The sequence below is a fragment of the Acartia tonsa genome, chromosome 1 (genome assembly GCF_053477335.1).
Source record: "Acartia tonsa isolate MP-2025a chromosome 1, ASM5347733v1, whole genome shotgun sequence".
NCBI lineage: Eukaryota > Metazoa > Arthropoda > Copepoda > Calanoida > Acartiidae > Acartia > Acartia tonsa.
Genome location: NC_137260.1, coordinates 12,659,096 through 12,677,558, shown reverse-complemented (window position 1 = coordinate 12,677,558; position 18,463 = coordinate 12,659,096). Strand labels below are relative to the sequence as shown.

General features: G+C 27.9%; 1 protein-coding gene across 1 annotated transcript in view; it reads left to right on the top strand.

The window, feature by feature from the left end:
- The window catches only part of LOC145313281 (FMRFamide receptor-like), a 51,915-nt gene extending 33,727 nt beyond the window's left edge, over window positions 1-18,188 (top strand). Inside the window, exons 6-13 of the mRNA XM_080152610.1 lie at window positions 148-221; window positions 1,497-1,624; window positions 2,251-2,339; window positions 15,163-15,262; window positions 16,329-16,428; window positions 16,607-16,723; window positions 17,471-17,555; window positions 17,935-18,188. Of these exons, the coding sequence (XP_080008736.1) occupies window positions 148-221; window positions 1,497-1,624; window positions 2,251-2,339; window positions 15,163-15,262; window positions 16,329-16,428; window positions 16,607-16,723; window positions 17,471-17,555; window positions 17,935-17,984 (743 nt within the window). The 3' untranslated portion in view covers window positions 17,985-18,188. The remainder of the gene's footprint in view (window positions 1-147; window positions 222-1,496; window positions 1,625-2,250; window positions 2,340-15,162; window positions 15,263-16,328; window positions 16,429-16,606; window positions 16,724-17,470; window positions 17,556-17,934) is intronic.
- Window positions 18,189-18,463: the final 275 nt, after the last annotated feature.

The window sequence follows — 18,463 nt, the reverse complement described above, 5'->3', positions numbered from 1 at the left end:
TATTTATATTTTACTCAATTTTAGTGTTGATTTTTGTTCGTCTTACTATACTGTCTTATTTAAGATATACCACTTTATGGATGTTGTCTTGTCATCCTTGTTTTTTACTACAATTTCTAATTGTTGACAAATGAATGAATATTTTAGGAAGTGTGTTCAGTGTCCTGGCCGTAGCTACAGAGAGATACTTCACGATTTGTAAACCCTTCACTTATAACTTGGTAAGTAATAACTAATAATAAATGTATATGTATAGATGTATACTCCAGACAACTACCTTCCCTAAATTGCAACGAAGCTTTGGCTAGTAGACGAAAATGAATTTTATCAAACTTTGATCAATCAGTTAAGCTGTTGGAAGCTTTTGCTTACAGTTTACATTGTTTTGGTTAGTTTTTTTTTCTTGCTGTTATTTTTTATGGACCTGACAATGTTTTGATTCTAGAAACTTGAAAATTTACTTTTCCTGCCATCAGCTGATTTGCAAAGACCCAATACAAAATTACGACAGTGCCTTTGCCTTGTGGGGAAAGTTTATAAGTTGATTTAAACATTTTTTTTGTAATAATGTCTCGAATGAAAAATGAATCACCCCCCCCCCCTCCTAATCCCTACACTCTTTTTTTCAAGATGTTTGTTATTGTCTAACCAATATAATTAACCTTATATTGGCAAAATATTTTTTTCCCAAAAAAGTTTTGTTATAGTCAACTTATAGTTGAAGACAAATTGCCTTTTTTTAGATGGAAAAACATGTAATTTTTTCTCTATTGTTTCCATTTTTTGATTCATTCATAAATCTTAAAATAAGGTGAGGTAAGGAAAACAATATTTATCGGTACAACGGTATAAGACAAATTTTAAAAATATTAACAGTGAAAAAAATCATGAATTGAAATACAAACAGAAGAATATACATATGGATTAGAATATCTTAAATTAGATAATGTCTTAGCTTCTAAAAAAAAACAGATTAAACTTGAATAAGCATCTGATATTTTCCCAAAGAATTTAATTTTGTCAACAAATTAAGTTTCATTACAAAAGCTGAGGCGTCAAGAAATTCTAGTGCAAAAAATAACATAAATGAAAATATATAATTAGAATTTGTTCATAAATTAACTAAAGAAATATTCATTTTTTAAATAGGTACAAAAGTCTAACCTATTATATTAATCAGTATGTTTTTATGCAGGAATCCAATGGTCGATCTCTAATGATGATACACAAAATTACACCTTCTGCAGATTACAATTAGTGGTTGAAACGTTAGAACACTCAACTTATAAAACGTCATCATTAAACATTGGAGACTTGTGTAATAAACAGCCCATTGTCTCCTTTCTTTCTCGATTTTTTTCGTGTGGAGCTTTATAAATACTGAACCGATTGAGTTCTGCATTTTAGGCAATCTTTTTATAGGCCTCTGGAAAGTTTTAGGCTAGTTTAAAAAAAATCAAGTCTTGGTAAATTTATTAATCTTATTTTTTTTCCAGGGAAGCCTGTTGGATGGTTTTGTGTACATCATGGTGATAGTAATATTTTCTTTCCTATACAACTTGGCAAGATTCTTCGAATATAAAACTGAAGTAAAGGTTGATATGGATCCAATCACAAACATAAGGTAAATTATTTCCAGTATGACTCCAAAACCGATTAATATCCGATGGATTGGAGCCATATTGAAAAATCGTGTATAACATCGTATTACAGACAATTTTCAACGAATTTTGAAAATTAAAAAAAAATAGAAGGGGGGGGGATTTTTTTCTTGGGACGATTTCTCTTGGGAGGATGGTGGTACCCTCCCTCAAAATAGTTAAAACCTACCCGGGACCTTTTATAAGCTACCCTGTTAAGGAGAACCCGTTAGCGAGTTAGCGGTTAGCGAGATCCTTCGGTACAGACAAATAAACAGACAGACAGACAAACATCCTTTTACTTTATTACAAGTATTGGAGCTTTCACACAATCTTCTAGATACCTCCTACCACTAAATTTAAATAAATTAAAAATAAGAGGGGAGAAGGGCTTGTTTTTCATTTGTTTGTATATTACTTTAGGTCAGGTTAGGTTAGTGGGTATTGGGTAGACCCAAAGGGTTAGGGTACAACAGGTAAAGGCCTCGAAGGGGTTAAGTATAGGAAAATAACTACCCCCTCCTTATTATATTTAATTATTTTTTAATTAAATAAGGGGGGTTGGCGAGTTCTCATGAAAACATTGTAATGCAATATCTATTTTGTTTAGTTATGTGCATACCAGTTTGGGTTTAACAGATTTACGAAAGAATCCAGTTTATACTACTGTCTGTATCTTGCTGAATACTGTAGTTATGGGTAAGTTTATACTACTATGTCTGTATCTTACTGAATGCTGTAGTTATGGGTAAGATTATACTACTGTCTGTGTCTTACTGAATACTGTAGTTATGGGTAAATTTATACTACTGTCTGTATCTTACTGAATACTGTAGTTATGGGTAAGATTATACTACTGTCTGTGTCTTACTGAATACTGTAGTTATGGGTAAGTTTATACTACTGTCTGTATCTTACTGAATACTGTAGTTATGGGTAAGATTATACTACTGTCTGTATCTTACTGAATACTGTAGTTATGGGTAAGATTATACTACTGTCTGTATCTTACTGAATACTGTAGTTATGGGTAAGATTATACTACTGTCTGTGTCTTACTGAATACTGTAGTTATGGGTAAGTTTATACTACTGTCTGTATCTTACTGAATACTGTAGTTATGGGTAAGTTTATACTACTGACTGTTTCTTACTGAATACTATAGATATGGGTAAGTTTATACTACTGTCTGTATCTTACTGAATACAGTAGTTATGGGAAAGTTTATACTACTGTCTGTATCTTACTAAATCTGTAGTTATGGGTAAGTTTATACTACTCACGGTTAGTTTTTTATTAAATGAATAAGTTAGGGTACAATGTTTGGCACTTTCGATATAAGTAAATGATAATAACAAAGCCACAGAATACAATAATACCTTCAGAAAAATCGATAAAAATAGTTTTCATACTAAATTTTGGTTTTTATATTTTTTTCTAAAATGTCATGACAGAAGATGTAAAATGTCGTTTTAGTTTTTTGAAAGGATTAATCTTCTCTGAAATCTAAATTATCAAAATATTTTTTTTGGTAAATGATTATACGATATATGTCAAACATTTTATCAAAAAGAAATATTTAAAATTGTGAAGTAGAAACCTGAATAATTTTTCTTGTGGAAATAGCTTTCTGCAAATGTTGATAAACATATGTCTGCTAGCATTAAGATGTTTGTACTGCCAATACACGTTGGGTTTTATTTAAATAATTTTTTTAAAATGTTCTTTTTTTTACCTCGTATACCAATAACACAAATTTGCTATCAGGAATTTAGGAACATTAAAAAAAATCATTTTTTGTTTATGATTAAAATTTTTTTTCTATTTCTATCATTTCAGTTTATGTGACACGGCTACGCAAATTCTCTCTTTTTTAACTAACTTTCCGAATACTATACCTAAAGCATTTGAATTAACAAAGGATATGCTAATATTTTTACCATTCAAGTTTATTTAATATTCTAATAAATAGCGCAACCCTCCAAGTTATGAATACTTTTCATGAACATATGATCTAAAGAATAAGCTCTGACGCAATGTCATATAAGGATATTATAATATTCATTAAAAAAATTGTTATTTTTGCATATATGTTACATTTTACAGTGTTTTGTGGCTCAAAAGAAAGACAATTAAAATTTATTTCATATTATATAGTTTAAATTGCATAAGATAACCTAGAAATAGTAAAAAAGTCCCTTTCTTTTTTTGTCGTAAAACAGAAATTAACAAAGATTTTTATTAAAAAACACCTTAGTGTAAAAATTATAAATTTTAAATATTGTCACAAAAAGATTCAATTAGTTTATTAAATGTTTCATTTTGAGCAAATGACGATTAATCTCTATTACAAAGAATAAAGTGTAAAAAGATATTCTCGTTTTAATTTTAAGCAACTTAAAATGCATTTTAATACCTTTTAATGATTTATTTTTTAAAACATCATTTTATAAAATGTTATTGATTTTTAAAGTTATATATTAGAATGTTTTTAAATTTTGTTAACATTTTGTTTTAAATGTAGAAAATTGGTAATTCTAAACATTCAAAAAATGATTTTATTAAATTTTCATCACTTGAATTGCATGTTTGATGAAATTTTCAACTGATAATTCAAGAAAAATCGTTTAAGTTTTATTATATTTTACTTTGAAATGTTAAAAAATATTATTATTGTCAAAAATGTGGAAGTTATACTTTCCTCAAAAAAAGACCTAAAACATGCAAATTAACACGTGTAATGAGATTTTTTTTCTTTCAGGTTTAATTTTAAGTAATTATTGATATTTTTTGTAAAAAGGATTTTATATAAAAAGTTTTAAAACTCGAGTTATGTAGTGGTTCTACAAAAGGTTGCGAATTTATGCAATTTTCTTGCAAAAAATATTTTCTAGGATTTTAAAAATAGCAAAGGGTGTTATTAGACGTACTTACAGATACAATTGCTAAGTCATTTTGGCCAAACACTAAAATAAAGTTTTGACATCTGAGGGTCCAACCGTGTACTGTCTGTATCTTACTGAATACTGTAGTTATGGGTAAGTTTATACTACTGTCTGTATCTTACTAAATACTGTAGTTATGGGTAAGTTTATACTACTGTCTGTATCTTACTGAATACTGTAGTTATGGGTAAGTTTATACTACTGTCTGTATCTTACTGAATACTGTAGTTATGGGTAAGTTTATACTACTGTCCGTATCTTACTAAATACTGTAGTTATGGGTAAGTTTATACTACTGTCTGTATCTTGCTGAATACTGTAGTTATGGGTAAGTTTATACTTTGCTATTATAATTTGCTATTTCTCTATTTTCATGTTCTCAATTTTAGACTATCGATAAATAAAAATTACGTAATTATGAATTAATATTCCGAAAGCATTAATGTACAGTACGACATAAAGTAAATATATTATACATATACGTTTATAAAATGCTTTTTTTGGTAGGTGTAATATTTTATAGCATTCCCTGTTAACAAAATTTTATTTGATAATTATTTTTATTTCACGTCAAATTATAAACAAATCTGAGATGTTTAGTAAAGTTCGAGGCAAAATAACTATGCTATGGTCTAAAATCTAAAGCTTTTATAGTGCCCATGAAAAATAACACTATACTGGCCTACCATTGGTCAAGTACAATGTATATTGTGATTGGTAATTTAGTCTGTGCATTTGCCTAGCATTGGTCATTTGTATTGTATGAATCATTTCTTATAATATAGGCACTGTAAACAGCGTCCTAAAAGATTCATCCCTTTTTAAAACTAATAAGGTATAGATAATCTTTATAATTGTCTTAATAGATATTTTACTTGCCAATGTTGATAGGGTAGATGTGAGAGAAGATTCTTAGTTCCTATGCTCGATAATATTAAACATAAATTATGTCAAGCTGGGTAGAAGAAATTGAAAGTATTAAAACAAGAAAAATAAATTCCAAAATTAATATTTCTATAGAAAATATGTGAATTTTTAGTAGCGAAGCTACTCTAAAATAATATACCCGTTTTTGTTTATATACATTAATAGATTGAATGAAATATCTTTAAAATACTGTTTTTTATAATTATAAGAGCCTTTTCAAATTTTTTTTAGATAAAGTATTAGTGAAGTCCTTATTATAGTATAGACTTCTATAATCATACTTTTTTCTTTTAAAGTGAAATAGCATGTGTTACTTTGACTTTTGTAAAACGTTTAATGTACTTTGAAATATAAATATTTCTTGGAAATAAGAAAAATTCTAAATGTTTTTCTTTTAAAATGTAGTAAAATTTGTAAACTGTACAACCTTTCACAAAATATTTTTTTTCTTGAATATAAAACGTTATGAGATTCATGATTTTTACAAAAGTGGTTCTTTTCAGTTCGTTGACAAAATAAAAGATCAGAAAATTTGAAATTTATGCACATTGTTAAAAGCGAAGCATCTCCACTATCAACTATTAAAGTGTAAGTATGCCCATCCAAGGCATTTTTACCTTCTAAAAGATAAATAAGTAATTCTTTTATTAGACTTATAAATATTTTGAATTTTAAATGAGTTGCTATATTTGTATATATTTAATTGTCTGACCGAATGATTTGTTAAGCTACGCTTTTACAGCTGTTTCATCCTTGTTACTACGAAAGAAAAGTAATGGGACAGATGACTCAAAAATCATGTGACGTCATAAAAATGAGTGTTGTGTAAAAAAAATGACATGAGCAAATTTTGTTGAGAAATTTTAATAGCCCAAATGACGATAAATGTCTGTCGTCTGTAAAGGGTATTTTTTTGTTTATGAGTACAAAAAAGTAATAATTATAATTTTAACAAGGATGACAACATCCATAAGTAGCGAAGCACAAAATTTCGTGGATGGGAATGACCGTCATGGTTGTTTTCTTCAAACAACGGGAAATTTAATTTTGATATCTAAAACAGAAAAAATTTTGAAAATCACCAAAGATATGGGGTAAAATGTAAAAAATTGAAAATAGCCAAAACCCTGCAAAAAGGCAGTCTGACCATTATTATTGTTTTCTTCAAACGACGGGAAATTTAATTTTAACATCTTTAACTGAAAAAAATTTTAAAATTGGACTAAAAACACCAAAGATATGGGGGAAAATGTAAAAAAAATATAAAATAGCCAAAAACCTGCAAAAAAGGCAGTCTTACCTTCATAGTTGTTTTCTTCAAACGACGGGAAATTTGATTTTGATATCTATAACTGAAAAAATTTTGAAAATCGGTTCATAAACACCAAAGATATGGTGGAAAATGTAAAAATAGCTAAAAACCTGCAAAAAGGCAGTCTGACCGTTATTGTTGTTTTCTCCAAACGATGGAAAATTTAATTTTGATATCTTTAACTGAAAGAATTTTGAAAATCGGACCATAAACACCAAAGATATGGGGGGAAATGTGGAAAATCTAAAAATAGCCTAAAACCTGCTAAAAAGCCGTCCGACCGCCAGTGATGTTTTATAGTTAATTGGCTCCTTAATGATGGGAATGTTGTCAAAAAATTTCAGAATTCTATCTTTTATAGGAGCTGAGTAAATCTCATTTCCCCCATAGCGTTACGGACTGACGGACTGACTGACTGACGGACTGACTGACTGACGGACGGACAAAGTGAATTATAGAGTAGCTTCGCTACTAAAAATAGGGTAAATAGCGTAAGGTACGTTATTTGACTTTTTGTTTATTTTATTTAATAATTTTACAACAAAGTGGGTCAAATTGGTGTAAAATCATCGGACATTATTTGTAGTCGTTTGAAATCCTTAGAATCAAAAGGTCATATTTTTTTAGCGTATCTTTAGCTAAATTTAGGCCAATATAGTATAAAGATTTCTACTACCATAAAAGTGAATTTTAAAAAGGTGTATAACTTAATATTTGATATATCATTATAGCTAATAAATGTTATAACGTTATAGCTTAAATTGTTATACCTTAAATCGTTATAATTTCATACTTTTAATTGTTATACCGTGATTTCGTTAAAGCGCTGTAACTTTTGATCATTGTACCATTACATCATTAAATTGTTATAACTTATATTACCTTATATTATATTGTTATAACATAAAATTGTTGAAACGGTAAATCATTGAATTGTTTATCGTTTGATCAATAATCTTTAAACCCGTTTATCGTTTTAAAAAAAAACGTAAAGCATTAAAAACCGTTTATCGTTTAAAAACCGTTTATCTTTAAAAAAATCGTTAACGTTAAAAAAACGTTTATCGTTTAAAAACCGTTAAAGTTAAAAACCGTTTATCGTTTAAAAAAACCGTTTATCGTTTTAAAAAACCGTTTATCATTAAATAACCGTTTATCATTAATAAACCGTTTATCGTTAATAAACCGTTTATCATTAATAGGCCGTTTATCGTTAATAAACCGTTTATCGTTAATGAACCGTTAATCATTATTAAACCGTTTATCGTTTAAAAAACCGTTATCGTTAATAAATCGTTTATAAACCGTTTATTGTTAAACTTTCTAATTAATATTTTTTTAGGAAATCGGCTGATACTTTGTATAAAATATTAATGTATTTCATAGAAAGTATTAGTTAAGTATTGAATTTTTGTATACTCTTAAAATTGCTAAATAACGTAGTATATAACGGCAATATTTTTGCTTTACTTTATACTATGTGCATTGTTTGAGTATATCCAAATTTGATAAAATTATATTAAAGAATATTAAATTCATCATCAATTGTTGATTAATTTAGTATTTTAACACTAATCTTTTGTTGGATAATTTAGATAAAATTCCATAGAAGAGATCCAGACAGAATGGCAACTTTGCCATCAATTTTGATTTTCTCTGGACACCTTTTTTCAGTTAGTTGGGATAGCCCAATTAAGTTTTTCAACTACCTTTTGTTTTGAGAGCAGCTAAACCGCAACTGATTTATTCCACCACAGTATTTTAATATTAGTTAATATTGCTATTTTTTCTTAATCTTGTAAAATAAATATCATTTCAAAATTTGTTTGTTTTCTTTATTAAATTTAACATTGTAATAGTTCAACAAAAAACAGGCTTAAAACCACCCAAATTTTTTTTGCAACATTGAAAAACTTAAAAGAATGATCCCAAAAATCTGTTTGTTGAATTATTTGATGTTATTACAATAAAGAATCAAATTGAATTTATTCAATTCTAATTTGTTTTTAACATGAATTGAATATGGCAAATGATAAGCCATGCAAATTTAATAGCATTCATGAATTCTCAATTGAAGATTTAAGAGCAAAATTTAAAACAAATACTGAAACATTTTTCAGGTTTGTAAATTTTCAAAAGAAAAAGTATCATAACAAATTGAATCATTATGATACAAAAGAAATTACATCGAAAATTCTTATTGATTGTTATAAGCAAGAAATTTGTTCAATTTTATATCAAATTTCAAATTTTCAAAAAGTTTTAGATGAAATATTTGGAGAATATGATGATCATATTGATCAAACAGTTTCCAATTTAGATTTGGGTTTCTCCAGTCTAAAAAAGTTATATTTGAATCTTCTTGATACTTTTGAAAATCAAGAATGTAATGATTTTTCAGGCAAAAAAGATATTTCATCAAATAAAAGTCCTGATTATGTAAGTCAATCTAATGAAACTGACAAAAAAGATGAACATAGCATTGATGAAGATATTTCTTTTAATAATTCAAAAGAAAATTTTGATCTTAAAAGTTTGAATAGTGTTTTTTATAACGCTGAAGAGGATTATGAAAATCATTCTAATGAATCAAATGATGAGAATTTTGACATAGATGATTCTCAAGTAGAAAACAATGAATTACTTGATAGTATTGAACCTGATTGCAAGGAATCAAGTAATTCTAATGATAATAATGATTCTCAAATTGATACTGAGAAAGTTGAATCAGACTTGCTTGATAAAAAGGCATCAAGTGATTCTGAAGTTGAAAATGAAGCTCATGATGATACTGAGCAACAAGAGCCTGCGCAAGATTGTGCCAATGATGTTAGCTCAGATGGTATGTCAGAAGAAGAGTACTGTTACTACTTCAGTTATTATCAGGTAAATGGTAAAGACTACTCTATCAATTCTGATTTTAAAAGTTTGTCTTCAAAACATTTTGAATCAACTGATGATTCTAAAATTGTTAAGTTGTCTAGGCCAGAGCCAACTGATACCCCACCCCCTATTTGAGTTTAAAGTTTGATTACTCATAAAAAAAACTGGATTTAAACGTGGATATCAAATTTGGCTTATGCAAATGGACATTGAAAAAAATTATAATAAGTTTTAATGTATGATTCAAATTATTAAAGAATCAAAATTGTTTTGCATCAAATTTTACTGTTCTTACTGTGATACAGTAAAAACATTATTATATTATTGCTTGAAATTTTTTTACTGTGCAATTTCAACAAACAACAAAAAATTTTAAAAAGGAAGTCATTACTTTCCTTTAAAAAAATATTTATTATTTTAGTCATAATAATAGTTGACTATAAAATTGATTACAAAAAGATATTGCAAAAATGAGTTACAATTTAGCTCTTAAATTATTTTGTGTGAATCAAAAGTAACATTATTTTGATTCTAGTTATTGATATTTAAAAAAAACCATGACAGATTAAACATGGTTAAAAGATCTAATTTTGTTAATAAAATAATGAATCTCATTTATTAAGATTCAAAATTGATAATTATTTGTTTAAATTAAAACAGTTCAATAATTAATTGTTTTTTATTTCTATTTATTGAAAGTTTAAAATACTCTCCAATTGAAATTTGCCTACGAATTGACAATATCTAAGTTATGTCAATTGTTATTTCAAAATAATCATTGCTACTTTGAGCATGATATTGATTTTAAAATATTTGTTTTAAGTAAAATATTTTTTTTTATTTGAATTTATCTCATAAATTTTTGAGAAATTAAATTCTATTAACCCCAGATCACATTCTTTGATCAAAAAGAAAAATCACTCGAATGTTTTATTTGAATCAAGTTTTTTTTTATTCTGATTCTAAGTTACTGAGTTTACATTGCATATAATTTTAAATGTGCAGAATAAAAACACTTCAATATAAATCATATTCCCTTTTGAAGTAATAAAATTGTATCATATTTGTATTTGAGTATTCACACCCTTGTTGGGTCTTTACACTTGTTGTGTAAAATTATATATGAAAAAAAATCATCAACAAAAAAAAAAATTGAAAAAAAAGCCTAAAAAAATCAAACCTGAATGTTTGAGAAAAAAAAAATTGTGTTTGATCATGGTGCTTATTGTGCTTGCTATGATCCAGCAAAAAAAAATTGTGTTTGATCATGATGCTTATTGTGTTTTTATTTATGATCGGATAATTGAAAAAATTGAGAAAAAACTAGTTATTTGTGCAACTAGTAAAAAAACAAAAAGGCAATAATATTGTTGATGAATAAGATTGTATAGTTAATAATTTCATACTATATTTGTAAACCAATTTCAGTATATCATGAAATTGAATTGATAAAAGGAAATATGATCTATTTCAATTAATTTCTAATGTGTCTCAAAAAAACCCTGCACTTTTCTAATCCCGATCAAAAAAGAATCTTGATTCGAAATATTTACACTTGAACAGGAGAGAAAAATTCGATCAAATTCTGAGATGTTGCAAAATTACCAGAGATCATTAATAAGAAAAAAATGGATTTGAAATTTATTGTTTATCAATTTGCAATTGAATTAAACATTGAAAAAAAATTTAATCCTCTCTATTTAAAACAAAAAATTGTTTTTGGTTTAAAAAAAAAAAATCATAATTAATGTTTGTAGAACTTAAACAAACATAAATATTAAAGTAAAGGCTATAATGTTCTTTGCTTAAAATTGACTCATTATTTATTTTTGAGAAATCCAGAAAAAGCCAATTTATTTGAAATTAGCCAAGATATCTAGGTTTTTTTATTTTGGTTCATAATCAACCAGCAAAAAAACCACACAAAATTTGCTCATCTTGTGGTGGCCCAGTGTTGTGTAAAAAAAATGACATGAGCAAATTTTGTTGAGAAATTTTAATAGCCCAAATGACGATAAATGTCTGTCGTCTGTAAAGGGTATTTTTTTGTTTATGAGTACAAAAAAGTAATAATTATAATTTTAAAAAATAGGGTAAATAGCGTAAGGTACGTTATTTGACTTTTTGTTTATTTTATTTAATAATTTTACAAATGTAGTAAAATTAAAACCGGTTATTAATCACAACAAAGTGGGTCAAATTGGTGTAAAATCATCGGACATTATTTGTAGTCGTTTGAAATCCTTAGAATCAAAAGGTCATATTTTTTTAGCGTATCTTTAGCTAAATTTAGGCCAATATAGTATAAAGATTTCTACTACCATAAAAGTGAATTTTAAAAAGGTGTATAACTTAATATTTGATATATCATTATAGCTAATAAATGTTATAACGTTATAGCTTAAATTGTTATACCTTAAATCGTTATAATTTCATACTTTTAATTGTTATACCGTGATTTCGTTAAAGCGCTGTAACTTTTGATCATTGTACCATTACATCATTAAATTGTTATAACTTATATTACCTTATATTATATTGTTATAACATAAAATTGTTGAAACGGTAAATCATTGAATTGTTTATCGTTTGATCAATAATCTTTAAACCCGTTTATCGTTTTAAAAAAAAACGTAAAGCATTAAAAACCGTTTATCGTTTAAAAACCGTTTATCTTTAAAAAAATCGTTAACGTTAAAAAAACGTTTATCGTTTAAAAACCGTTAAAGTTAAAAACCGTTTATCGTTTAAAAAAACCGTTTATCGTTTTAAAAAACCGTTTATCATTAAATAACCGTTTATCATTAATAAACCGTTTATCGTTAATAAACCGTTTATCATTAATAGGCCGTTTATCGTTAATAAACCGTTTATCGTTAATGAACCGTTAATCATTATTAAACCGTTTATCGTTTAAAAAACCGTTATCGTTAATAAATCGTTTATAAACCGTTTATTGTTAAACTTTCTAATTAATATTTTTTTAGGAAATCGGCTGATACTTTGTATAAAATATTAATGTATTTCATAGAAAGTATTAGTTAAGTATTGAATTTTTGTATACTCTTAAAATTGCTAAATAACGTAGTATATAACGGCAATATTTTTGCTTTACTTTATACTATGTGCATTGTTTGAGTATATCCAAATTTGATAAAATTATATTAAAGAATATTAAATTCATCATCAATTGTTGATTAATTTAGTATTTTAACACTAATCTTTTGTTGGATAATTTAGATAAAATTCCATAGAAGAGATCCAGACAGAATGGCAACTTTGCCATCAATTTTGATTTTCTCTGGACACCTTTTTTCAGTTAGTTGGGATAGCCCAATTAAGTTTTTCAACTACCTTTTGTTTTGAGAGCAGCTAAACCGCAACTGATTTATTCCACCACAGTATTTTAATATTAGTTAATATTGCTATTTTTTCTTAATCTTGTAAAATAAATATCATTTCAAAATTTGTTTGTTTTCTTTATTAAATTTAACATTGTAATAGTTCAACAAAAAACAGGCTTAAAACCACCCAAATTTTTTTTGCAACAATGAGGGAGATGAGGGAAGAAGTGTAAAGGAAAACCCCCCAAAAAAGAAATGGATAAGCCCTTGTTTTTATGACGTCACATGGCTGATTTTTTATTCACTTTGTCCCGTTGTTCAGTTTAAAACCAAGTCTTACTTTTGTTATTTGTCCATGAAGAATATGTCAAAGAATTGTCAAGTTTAGATGGATGACAACAATTACAGTGAGGCTATACCTCGTTTCTTAATACTGGAAAAAATAAAATAAAATAGTTCGGCAATAGTCCCTTTCGTGACATCGCACCTTAAGGGGCGATTTGTCGTATTTTTAAACTGGCTTTATATGGGTTATTTTAGGTTTGGTTAGGTTATATTGGGTTAGGTGATTGCCCCACAGGGTTAGGTAATTGGCCCCGCATGGTTAGAGCCCCCAGCAGGGGCTAGAAACAGGAGAAAACCTACTGTGAAAATTACGAAGAATCGCCCCTTAAGGTGCGATGTCACGAAAGGGACTATACCCAATAGTTCTTAGTTAAATTCCATAATAAGTCAGTAAAACTCCCCCATAGAGAAGGACAAAGGACTATTAATATTACCAAAATGTATTTGTTATCTTATTAGTTGGCTATTTATTAACTTTTAATTAGTTGTACCAACTAGCAGTGTTCAAACTTTTCAACTAATGACTTTAACTTCCAGAATGGCGTTGCACATCAACTTTTCGTTCGTTGTCTTATCCCTTACACTAAGTTTATTTTTTGTTGTATAGTTATGTGATTTTATTATGTTTAGTTAGGTAAAGTACGATAAAACTTATCCATATGGAGTTAGTTTCAATCGATAAAAAAGATATGGTTTAAATATTTAAATTAAGTCTTGGAATCGAACTAATGGCTAGCTCAAATAACATTTGAAATCTTTTTAAATATTCAACGTTTAATAATAAAAACATGTTTTAGAGTGCAGTTTTATCTACCTGTAATACATCACTTTTTTCCCAACATGAATAATGTTAAAACATAAATATCAGATTTAATGGTGCACAATCTTTATAATATAGATATTTTCCACAAAGAATTTATAGCTAGAAATATTCATTAAAATTAATTGAAAATTTTTTAATAATGAAATATTTTGGAGCATCAAATTCTAGTAAAAATAGCCGGATAAAGTGTCTCGAAAATCAGCCATGTGACGTCATACAAATGAGGGAGATGAGAGGAGAAGTGGGAAAAGAAAACCCCTAAAAAATAGATGGATAATCCCTCATTTTTATTACGTCACATGGCTGATTTTTGAGACACTTTGTCATGCTACTAGTAAATATTATTACTGTATACAAAATCAATCTTTAATAGCAGCTCAAAAAGAAACCACTATTTTGTAGAATAGTCTATAGAATGCTCCCGAAAAATCACAACCCATTGTATGGTAGAACATAGTTAATTTGGCGTAGTTTTGCTACTTCTAAAACAGAAACACTAATTTTATATTTATAGAAAATAAAAGTTTTTTTCTTCTATATACACAATACAATTATTTTTTGTTTGTATCTTTTTATATTAATGTATTTGCCTCTTGTGTGTTTACTTAGGTTATTCATTCCAATATATGAGGTATAATATATGTATAACTATACATATTCATTGAAACCTTTTTTATTATTTGATATAAATTGGAAAAAACATAAAAAATGTCTCTATTAATTCATATTATAATTTAAAAGACTAAATTACCATCCAATGGCAGGCCTGTATTCATTTTAATTGACCAATTGTAGACCAGTATATAGTGATTTTTTTATTAGCACTGCAAGAAGTTTCGAAGGATATATAGGATTATAATTAGAGAAAAATCGTTCTTCTATAGCTAGCCACACTATATTTTTTTGGGACAAGATAAATTTTGTTTATTTGAAATTTTTTTAGGTATATTTCCTATTCTGACACTGGCAATTTTGAACTACAGAATTCTGAAAAAGATGAAAATTGCCAACGAAGTGCACAACAGGATAGCTTCGAATCAAAGGTAGGTTAGGCGTGAAAGCCACCAGGGAGGATGGGGAAATTGGAATATAAATTGTATTTGTCGAAAAAGTTATGTATAGGCTTATCAACTTTTTTTTAGTTGTAATTTATCCTTGATTGTTTTTTTTTTGCGAAGCTTTTCTATAATTATTAAATAATATAATATTAATTATAATTAGGGTCGGTCCGTCCGTCCATAACGGATAGCTTTTTCCGTTAATTTAGGCATGTTAGAATTGCCATATCGATTTCAAACTTTGCATGGTGATTCCTGTAGTAGTTAAGTGCGATGTCTATAAGTCCATAAACATGTTGATTTTCAACTTTTTGAACAACAAATTTTTATGTGATCTAATTATCCGATTGGTCTGATTTTTAGTATAATGATTCCTAGGACAACAATGTATATATTATAAGCGAAGCATCTTTATAATCTAAACTCTCTACAACATCTAAAGTAAAAATTACTTTACTTCACTTTTTTCCAACTGTCAAAATAATAAGTTATTTCTGAATGATATTAGTCAAAAGTATTTAAATTATAAATTTTCATGTAATTTATGTAATCTTAGTCTTTTCGTGTTGTAACCATATTTTGTTGCACATTTTGATCTTAATTTAATTAAAATTACGTAACATCTTTTTTTATAATCTTAAAACTTTAGAATAAAATCTAAGTACATGTTTATGTAGCCTTCAAGTAACTATTAATTTTTTACATTTTTTATTTTAATGTTCGATTGTCTGTCTGATTTTTTGAGCTTAGCTTTTTGGATGTTGTAATTCTTGTACTAGTTACTATTTATAAGGTTTAGGAGTGATATAGCTATGAAAGGGTGTTTTGAATATACATAGAAATATAAAGATAAAAATAAAACAAGAATGACAACATTCTAAGTGAAGTTAGATTTTCTTATGGATTATAACGGAGTATAAAGAGGAAGAAGGGGCCAATCTTAATTTCAACACAAATTTTGAGCAAACCCCTCCTACCCCACACCCTGTAATTTTACTACTAATATTTTTTTTTATTTATGGATGTTCCTTTTACAATTTTTATTATTTAGGAGAGATGGAGCTATGACAGCGCTGTTGTCTGGTGTTGTTCTTGTAATGGTGTTGTGTCACACACCTAAAACTATCATCAACGCGTACGAGTCGTACCAGGTCAGTTATTTTAACTTTAAAGTAAAAAGATATAGGGGGCACGTGTTATTCTTAACTATACCTACGGGCTGGGAACCCTGTGCCGAATTGTCTATCTATCTATTCAGATGTTAATGCTTGGTTCCATGAAGTACCACTCTCTCTGGGGCAGAATTTAATTATCTATCTATCTATTCAGATGTTAATGCTCGGTTCCATGAAGTACCACCCTCTCTGGGGCAGAATTATAATTAAACTAAGTCATCTACTTCTAACAGTGTCATCAGCAGTCAATATTCTTATCTACTCATACAAGGTACAGTAATCGTTAAGTTCATTGAATAAATTTTGGTATTGATTTTTTTAAAGCATACATTTTTGTTACTTTGATACTAATTTTTAAAAAAATTATGCTTTCTTGTTGTTGTTGATTAAACTTCGGATCTTTAAAGATAGTCTTAAAATTTTGTCTGATTTTTATTAGTGGCTAGGCTACTTTATAAATCACTTTTTCTTTCCGTTTGTCAGTTTGTCAGCCACAATATATAAATACTAGCGGCTTCGCATTAGAGATGGTAAAAAAAGTTAAGGTGAAATTCGTAAAAAAAAGGAAGGACTAAGAAAATATCCTGCAAAAAAAGGATCAACAAGGTTTGTTTTTAGCTTTTTTGGGGGTTTGGGGTGTCCCACCCCCCAGCAAAATAGCTTAAAACCATCACAGGACCAGTAGGTATAATCCCTGAAAAGTAGAGCCCAATCGGTTTTGCGGTTACTGAGATCTTAAGCAGACAGACGGACAACAGACATCGTTTTACTTTGTATTATATTGAAAAATATGTAAATAAGGTTTCGTGATTCTTGATTTAACAAATGTTAACAGATATTAAAATTTCTTTGTTCGTATACATCCATGATGTTTTTGTGCTTCGCTACTTATGATGTTGTCATCCTTTTTTTAAAATTATAAGGGAATATAATTACAATAATATTTTAGTGTTTCTATAGGCTTTATGAAACTGATCTTTCCCCAAGTTTGTCTAGATGATTATTATTTTTTTTGTAGGATATGAAGTTCCGGTACATTGTGTACAATTTTATCCCCCAGCTACTGAAAAAAGTGACCAGTCCCTGCTGTTCTAATAAAACAGGTAGAAATGCTTTTTAATTAGCAGTGGAGTTTTTCTAGAATTAGTTTTTTCCAAGGATTATTGCATAGGACAATGAACAATAAAAATGTTTTATTAATGAAATTTATGCAATTTGTGCCCATCCAATAGTTTATATAAGACTAGCTACTTTGCACCTAACATCTAGAGGCTCTGCATTACGAAGGTCAGAGAAGGGATAGAAAAATGGCTTAAAATGTCACAGAACCTATGTGAAGTTTACCTAAATAATTTAACCCAATCGGTTAAGTAGTTATTGAGATCCTAAGCTTTGAACAAAAAACCTTACTTCTTATATAACAGGATTAAATTCGTAATTTTAAATTTTTATTTAAAGATTAACTTATTTTATTATTTTCAGATCTTTCAAATCTAGAGCTATTAGAAGGAACCACAACAGCAAATGTTTAAAAGAATATGAAATGTAATGAGGATGACATTTGTGAGAAAAATACTATATAAAAACAGTTATGAATTTGAAAAGGAAAAAAAAAGAAAAAAATGTTGAAAGTTAAACCCCTTCAGGACATGAAGTAAATTGAAAAAAAACTATAAAAGTTTCAAAGTTTTCAGTACTTTTGTGTAGTTCACAAGGTTACTCTGGGGCTTGGAGTTATAAGCCCAGCATTTTGTATAATTTGTTGTTTTTTAGAAGCTGAGCTACTATTATTGTGGGCAACGCCTATAAGTATGAAGGGGGGGGGGGGGTCTGATGACCCCGCAAAGGTTGGACGTCCTTGATTTCAACTGATTTTAAAATGTTTGAAAAAATCAACTATTTCAATTCAGTGATTTAATGGCAATACCTACGATAAGTCCCTATTTCATTTATTTACTGCGCTAATAATGAATTCAAATTTAGACTTTAAGATTGCTCATTTATAGTTTTA